Here is an 8,140-nt window from a genome sequence, read left to right on the forward strand (position 1 = left end):
GTGATCACGTGGACCAACACAGGACCCATTGAATCTAGAGAAGATACTTCTCGGAGAACACAAACTAGATCTTCAATGTTGTGTCCATCAACAGGACTAATGTAGTACAAACCAAGTTCTTCAAAGAGAGTTGATCCTGTTGGTCCAACCATTCCACGTGCATACTCATCGACTTTGGCTGCCCATTCATACATGCCCTTTCCAATTCTTTTCGTCATAGCCTGCCAAAATCCACAGCAAAAACAAATAATCAAATAACATCAATTGTTGACATGAAATTTCCAGAATGCTCTTTCCACAGAGAATGCTCTGTAGATAAAACGGAACTTACAGAATGATCTGTATTCAAATCTTCTCTAGCACTGGAAGCATGTGGAGGTTCCGTATCTGATATGGTTACTGAAGAAAGATCTTCAGATATCGAGAGATTCCCGGAGACATCAGGTTTTCTGTTTTCTATTCCAAAATTACAATCTGCGGCCATACTCTCGCCTGGTAATACTTGGTCTGAGCTGGAGGTGGCTTTGTGACCAGCAAGAATTGTATCACCACATGGAAGGTCAGATGTCTTTTCGGAGGGGGCATCTATGTTGGAGTTATTCTCTATATGAGCATTAGTGATCGAATCTGGTGGTTGAACTTGACTTTGTGGAGATTTATTGGTGGACTGAAACCTGGAAAATTGAGGAGGCCTATCAACCATGCTGATCATTTCAAAAGCAGAGTAGAACCCAAAGATTCTAGGGTAAACATGGAGATATTATTAAGTTGAAAAACCAAATACATAATGATGTCGAAGAACTTGGTGAGTTCTTGCTCTACCTCGTCGTATAATTTTCTGGCCTTGGTGGACGAAACTCACCAGAACCTTGCCCCGAAACTTTGTCTCTGGCCAAACCAGACAAATCCAACTGCAAAGAGCAGCACAAGATTCAATTGGAACCATATATATAATGTTACTATTAGATGAAGGACTTGCCTAACAATGAAGCTTTACCTTCCGGTCTGAAATGAAGTTGTGCAAATGACTCTGCAACCAGGTGGAAGAATGTTATGACCATGTCACAAAACAAGTTATATTGGGTATACCAACTGTTTAAGGTAAGAGTGTCCTACCTTTGGTGTACAATTGAAATCCCCACAAAGAACAACAGGCGCATCATCCCAGAGTTTTGAAACAGCATGAGCTTTATCTAAGAGTGTCCTGACCTACGTAACAGAGATAAATACATTGATGATAAATGGAAACAGCTAAACAAACCAAGTTAAGCAAAGGGCCAAGTGTTTTGCTTCAACAGTTTTATCTAAGACAACTAACACTTTTACATGTTGATGCGTATAGATAGAGTTAAATCAGAGAGTAAAACTGTCGTTTGGAAAAAGATTTCTACAAACTAGATAGAATATGGCAATAAAGGAAAGTACCTGACCAAGTTTAAAGTCTCCTCTTTTAGGATTAAAAACACGTGAATGTTACAAATGACAACTCGGTGGGAACCAGCAAAGTAAATGGCAATTCACTTCAACCCACCCACAAAGTATAGCCCATAAAGAAAACCACTGAAATCTGAAAGAAATCAGCCACTTCCTGGTGAATGGCAATTATCAATCCATAAAAAAAATATGATAGTAACATTTATAGATATTGTTAGGTTACCTTTCAGGTGGAGGGGTCTCATTTTCTTTTGTACGTGAAGTCAAAAATGTCTACACAGAACCAAATTTAGTTTAAAGGGTAAAGTGGCAAACGTATGTAACTCACTATCCCCATAAGGTTTTTTATATTACCTCAAGAACAAAAATTTGGGCAACATTATCCCGAAGACCAAGTTGATTGAACTGGATGCTTTCCTCATGAGTCATGAACCAATTTGAACGTAATATGATAAAAAATGAGATTCCACACAAGATTCCAGACTGAAGGACACAAGGAAGAGCAAGGGAATCAAACCTATTTGATCGCCAAAATATAGCACAACCGTCAACAGCATAACCAGTCCGCATGTGCATTTTTATACGAAAGAGTTAGCCCCTGTACAATTGAAGCCTAGTTCTTAGAAGCTCTGATACATACCATATAATCTTTTTACTCCAAGAGAATCAGTGGAGAATACAAACTCAAAATCACCATCTTTAAACAACACTAAGCATGACTCGTAAGAAAGATAGATAAACCCTAATTGTTTTTTCAACAAATTTAGAACATATACGTACCTTCCAAATGCCACTGTATCCCCGGGGCTTCATCTCCTCCTCTAAGTCCTGAAATTTTATCAACTTCCTGACATATGCAAAAAAAACATTAGATCATTGTGCATATGATGAAAACGCAACAGAGCTTCGTCTTCTTAGTCCTTCATACAAACAATTACAAGAAGATATAGCAGAAACAATAACCTGAACTGAAAGACACATTATATCTGCAGACCATAGGCCAAGCTCGAACACTAATTTGCTCTTTCTACACCCCCAGCTCAAGATGTTCCTCGGTATGTGAAAGTAAAGACTTCTCCAACTCCAGTGATCATTTGCAAAGGTAATCCGCCAATATATTATACGTAGGGATGTTAAAATGGGTGAAAAAACCCGGCCCGACCCAAACCCGGAAAAAACCCGCCTAAAAAAAACCCAGATTCAAAAAACCCGAACGGGTTTTAGGTCTAGTGGGTAAACCCGAACGGGTTTTAACTCTTGTGGGTAAACCCGTGGGTACCCAAATTTTTTTTGTCTCATATGGTGTATTTTGCATTTTACGTTGTATATTTATATTATGTATTATGTATACAAAATATGATTTTTATTATGTATTTTGTGTATTTTATTATCCAAAATACCTATTATATGGGATATTATAGGTAAATCTGCAAAAAAATCCGATTATACTAAGACTACCCATGGGTACCCGAATGCTAACTCATCAGAAATTTTTTTTTCTGCCCCACACCTCAGATAAAGTAAAATTTTCATCTTAACACAGTACCCAGATTGTCGATAATGAATAGAATAAACAACAACAAAATCAAACGATCTGAAAAATGAAAACCAATCAAAGAGCTAGATATTAAACCAAAGCCACCATGAACAATTGAACACCATCAACATAGAAAAATAAAAACAATAAAAGAAACAAAGAGACAAATCGTAACTTGGTGTCTTCTCCTCCCCCACTCAAACTAATCTTTAACAAATATGTGCAATAAGAAAATTATAGCCACCTCGAAATTAAAATTGCCTCTTTCGTGTTTTTTTTTCACCACAGTCCAACTTCATGAGACGAACTCAAGCATCGTCAATAAGCATGATAAACAGAGGGCAGCCCACAAAATAAGAATTTTAGAACCCAGATCAAAGGTCAAACGATTGATGATGAGAATCAAAAACCTCATACAAAAAGAAATTATATGATGCTTATAATTAATGTCACTCGAATTTGAGAGAGAGCATATGTACTTTGATTTGTCGGCTTATGATTAACTGACATGAAGTAAAAAAAAACCCGATCGGTATCCATAACCCAGAAGGGTAAACCCGTGTAAGAGTTTGTGTAAACGGGTCCTGCCCATTTAAAACCCGTGTAAGATTTTGTGTAAACGAGTCCTGCCCATTCTATCCTGGTTTTGGGTACCCAACTGGGTAAAACCCATTTTTAACATCCCTAATTATACGATAGAACAACAAACTTTTCTGCACATAACAAAAAAGTGAATCAAATTAGGAAAAAAAATAAATATAGAAATTGGCGTGAAGTTCAATGAGATGATCAAATTTTTCAGCAAAACTTACCGGAGCCAGGCCCAGGAGGCAGCGGCGTTTTAGCATGTTCCCATTCACGGTAATCTGAAGGTTTTGACCGTGGTCGTTGACGGAAGCTCCGCGGGGGAGACATCTGGTTTTGATAGAACGGAGGGGGAAGGCAAGCCGTATAGCTTTGATTGGATGGAGGATGATTAGGTTGACGGAATTGTTGCCACTGACCTTGAGACGGCGGCGGAGGTCGAAATCCGTAATTCTTCTGATTGAACGGGTGGTTGCTGCCGCTGACCAAGCGGAGGCTGAGGTTGTTGACCATGCCGGAATCGGAGATTGGCGTCATGAACTGACTGAAAATGCGAGTCTTCAGTAACGAACTAACTTGTCTCTTCTTCCTGCGTCGTTGTTGTACGGAAGATCGGAGAAACTTCTCGCACCTCGTCCACCTCCGTAAGAAATAAAATTAATATTCCATTAACCGAAGCAACGCAGCGAGAGTGATACAATAATAAGAGTATGGCTGAGGAAATTTACCGGAGCACGAGTAGACATGGTGGTGAAGATTGGAACAGAGATAGAGTGGAGGTGTCAGCGAAAGCAACGTCGGAGAAAACTTGGGAAACGAAACGAGAACGCCGCATTGGTCAATCGGATCGAGTGAGTAAAAGCGACCTCGAAGGGAAGCGGTGCTTAATTTGCAGAGACGAATCAGTCCCATGAACGGAGATTCTTAGACAATCGTGCCGTTTTTGGAATCTAGAAGTACACAGCTCTCTGTCTGTCTTCACTGTGAATTAACGGCACGCAAGCCAAAGTCATATTTCTTCTACAGTTCTTTATTTTCTTCTTCAATATTCAACAACACTCATAACAAGAATCTTGTATCTCTTTTACTCAAAATTTATAGAACAACATTTCAGATATGGAACCTCAATTTCGAACCCCTGGAGTGGCAAGTACTGACTATATATAAAGCTTTGAATTGCAAAGTTAAAACTTCCCCAACCAAAAAAAGGTCCAAAACCAACAAGTATGTAACCATGAATCTATAAATGTAGAATCAATAAGAAACCTTTTAAGGTCAACAAGACAAGCAAAACTCGGAAACCGACGGATCATCATAACATGAATAGATCTTGAAATTGAACAAACAAAGAAACTGGGGGACGAATGGCTTCCCCGAGTTGGGTATTTTTCATCCATCATTTGTTGGCTTCAGACTGAGCGAAGGACTTGCTGACAACGTAGCAATATCACTTGGTTCAATGTTGATGTAATAGTTTTGTATGGTATCTGTGATATCAAACCCGAACTTCTTGTACAACTTGATCGCGTCTTCGTTGTTTGTCTGAACGTGCAAGTATATCTCACACATGTTTTGCTTGGAGCCACATGTCAAGAACATGATTCAATATAGCTTTGAACCTGCAAAAGACAAAACAAAACAAGATACACAAGTTATAGAGTTTCCCTTTTTTTGAAGCAGGGGAATACAATCTTGGATCTTGATATACGAGGAAGTCATTGCATAAAACCCTCAGGACTATTTCATGGTGGTTCGAATCTCTAAATAGAGAAACTACCGAAAAAAACATACTACAGCTAGCCTCATGTGTTAAAACGTAAGGAACAACAGAATTACGCAACAGTTTTCTACATTATTCATGTTCTGTCAGTATGAAGATTCAAGTTTGGGATGGCAGATTTATGACTCACTTACCAATGCCAATCCCACGGTATGGTGCAAGAACACCAAGCGTCATTATATAAATTTCGCATGCCCCCACCTTCTTTCTTCTCCAGCCGACAGGGCGATAGCTCCGATCCAACACATATGTCACTGTAATATGCTGAGAGAGAGAGAGAGAGAGTAAATCCATTATTAGAACATGAAGAATTTTCCTTGTCTCACAAATTGGAGAAAATAAACGTAACACCAAGAACATAACTATCCAGGCAACAGCAATGAAATAGTTACTGCCAATGTTTAGATGTTGTCAACAGTTTTTAAACATTCATAATCGCATCTTATTGTACATATATCTCTTAATCTCTCATTTAATTAATATAATATATATTAAAGGACAGCGGATGAAGGACAGACAACATACTACACTTGCCCCAATTGTAGTCATAGATTCACACAAGGTTGAGGTTATAATCATCTCTTCAACATGTGTTTCAGATTTCACACCAGTTTTGTTTCTTACATCAATATTATCTATCAACTTTCATATCCGGTGTGATCATTAGAACCTTATGTATAGTTTCTTGCATTTATGTCACGAACTCAAACATTCAATGCCATCATCATCTGTAGCTGTTAAAATCATCTAGTAAAGTCCACGTGGATATGGTTGTTTAGGCAGTTTCAAGTGCCGTAGTATAGCCTTTAGTTCATAAAGTAAAATATGCCTCAGATCCAATTTCCCGATGCATGTTCTACCTTCTCCACTGAGGGCTATACTATCGCACTTGAAACTGTCTGAACAAACGTATCTACGTGGTCTTTACTAGACTTTACTAGCTACAAAATTTCCCTCCTTTTTCTTTTTGTTTGTTGTTTTAGTCTACATCTATATACATAAAAAAAGACAATGTAACGTTGGGTCATACAACAAATCAAAGAGTATCTGCTCTACAACTCCTAACTCCGTGATTTACACATCTTGTACTTGTATAGTACGAAACGAATATTCAAAGAAGTCACCAGAGCATAACTTGTAAGCACGCACGCACACTAATACACGTCAAATTTAATCTTACTTCTTAATCCAACGGCTCAAATTCTGTTATTTTAGATGTACTGTACATTCCATACACCTCACCGCACCAGATCGACCAAATCCTCTCAATTTATAAATCGTTGAGCACATTAAACGTCCCAAACAGTTTCCAAAACATAACCATGGAAACGTCGTTGTTTGACCATTCTTCTTCTCCGGTGACACTTCCGTCGTTTCTCCTCCTCTTCCTCGCCGTATACCTCATCGGCTATTTCATAATTTTCCGGTCATGGAAATCATCATCACATTTAGGAGCTAGCTGCTTAATGTCACTCTTCCACGGCACTCCCGCCGTTGTAATGGCCTCTCACGCGCTTTTAACAACTCCACGCGCCGCCGTTCACTCATTCGCTTCACCCAACACCGTCGTGGAATCAACCGTGCTCGACTTCAGCATGGCTTATTTCACCGTTGATCTCTTCCACTACCTAATCTTCCTCCCTAACGACTTCATATTCATCCTCCACCACATCGCGACGCTCTACGTCTTCGCCACGTGCCGGTTCGCCGTCGGTCATGGAGCTCACGCGCTTCTCCTACTCTTGGTCCTCGCGGAGGTGACGAGCGCATGTCAGAACGTTTGGACGATCACCGGGTATAGGAAACACGACGTCGTTATGGCGAGGAGAGTGAGGGAGCTTTTGTCTCCGCCTTTTTACTTGTTTTACACTCTTGTTCGTGGATTGGCTGGTCCGGTGGCTTTGTACGATATGGCGGCGTTTTACGGCAGTGGTGCGGCCGAGGGAGCTATTCCACGGTGGGCTTGGTTGTCGTGGCTTGTTGTCATTGGGGTTGCGATTTTGGTTAGTGTTTTGTGGGTTTTACGTAATTGGGTTGATTGGTTTAGAGAGAAGAACAACTCTAACAAGAAATCTAAATGAAATGATTAATATTTTTCTTTTTTCGAACAAAAAGGTAAAAATTGTTTGATTGAATAGAAATCTAGATCTAGTAATGTTCATACAAATTTATTTGATTGTCTTTGTGTAATGTTCTATTAACGATATTGTACTTTATGTGGATCCAAATCTTACTGTTATATTTGTGTTGTAAAGTTTTTTAAATCACTCTAAATGTAACTGTTATTTGTGCTGTAAGTTTCTTGAATCACTTTGCAAACGTGAGAATCTTACGTAAACTCAATAAATTATACAACTTGTCAACCCTTGAATGTTTTAACCTTTTTTATATTCATTCAATTTAAAAAGTAAACATCCTTTAAATTCGTGATTAGGCCAAAAAGTTTCCTAACTCATGTGATAAGTGAATACAATTTAGAAATGTTCACGCCACATGGGATTATATTGTTTGATGTCGATGACTTGCAAATTTGGTAATTATTAATAATTAAATGGGAGTTGACCAAGAAAATAAAATTACGTTGACAAAAACATTTTATAGTATTTTTTTTTTTCAATACCAAGTCTCTTGCTGGCTTACATGTCTTTATTTTTAGTGAAGGGTTACCCAATTCTAAATTGTATGGGATGAACTGATTCGTCAAAAAAAGAACTCAAATAAAATAGATTGATAATAAACCACACTCATAGTTATAACTTATAAGTATTAGTCAAGAGACATTTTGAAGAGTTAATTGCACTAAA

At 38.5% G+C, this 8,140-nt stretch overlaps 2 protein-coding genes and 1 pseudogene across 2 annotated transcripts; 1 reads left to right on the plus strand and 2 right to left on the minus strand.

The window, feature by feature from the left end:
• LOC104714971 overlaps positions 1-1,549 on the minus strand; it is an 8,524-nt pseudogene extending 6,975 nt beyond the window's left edge.
• LOC104710379 (carbon catabolite repressor protein 4 homolog 6-like) lies at positions 3,154-4,645 on the minus strand. Its single transcript, XM_010426956.2, has 2 exons — positions 4,285-4,645; positions 3,154-4,196 (listed from the first exon to the last, which is right to left on the minus strand). The coding sequence occupies exons 1-2, from the start codon at positions 4,389-4,391 to the stop codon at positions 3,770-3,772; spliced, it is 534 nt and encodes a 177-aa protein (XP_010425258.1). The 5' UTR covers positions 4,392-4,645; the 3' UTR covers positions 3,154-3,769.
• On the plus strand, positions 6,654-7,633 carry LOC104710380 (TLC domain-containing protein At5g14285-like). Its single transcript, XM_010426957.1, has one exon. The coding sequence runs from the start codon at positions 6,659-6,661 to the stop codon at positions 7,415-7,417; it is 759 nt and encodes a 252-aa protein (XP_010425259.1). The 5' UTR covers positions 6,654-6,658; the 3' UTR covers positions 7,418-7,633.

Source organism: Camelina sativa, chromosome 9 (assembly GCF_000633955.1).
Source record: "Camelina sativa cultivar DH55 chromosome 9, Cs, whole genome shotgun sequence".
Taxonomy (NCBI): Eukaryota; Viridiplantae; Streptophyta; class Magnoliopsida; order Brassicales; family Brassicaceae; genus Camelina; species Camelina sativa.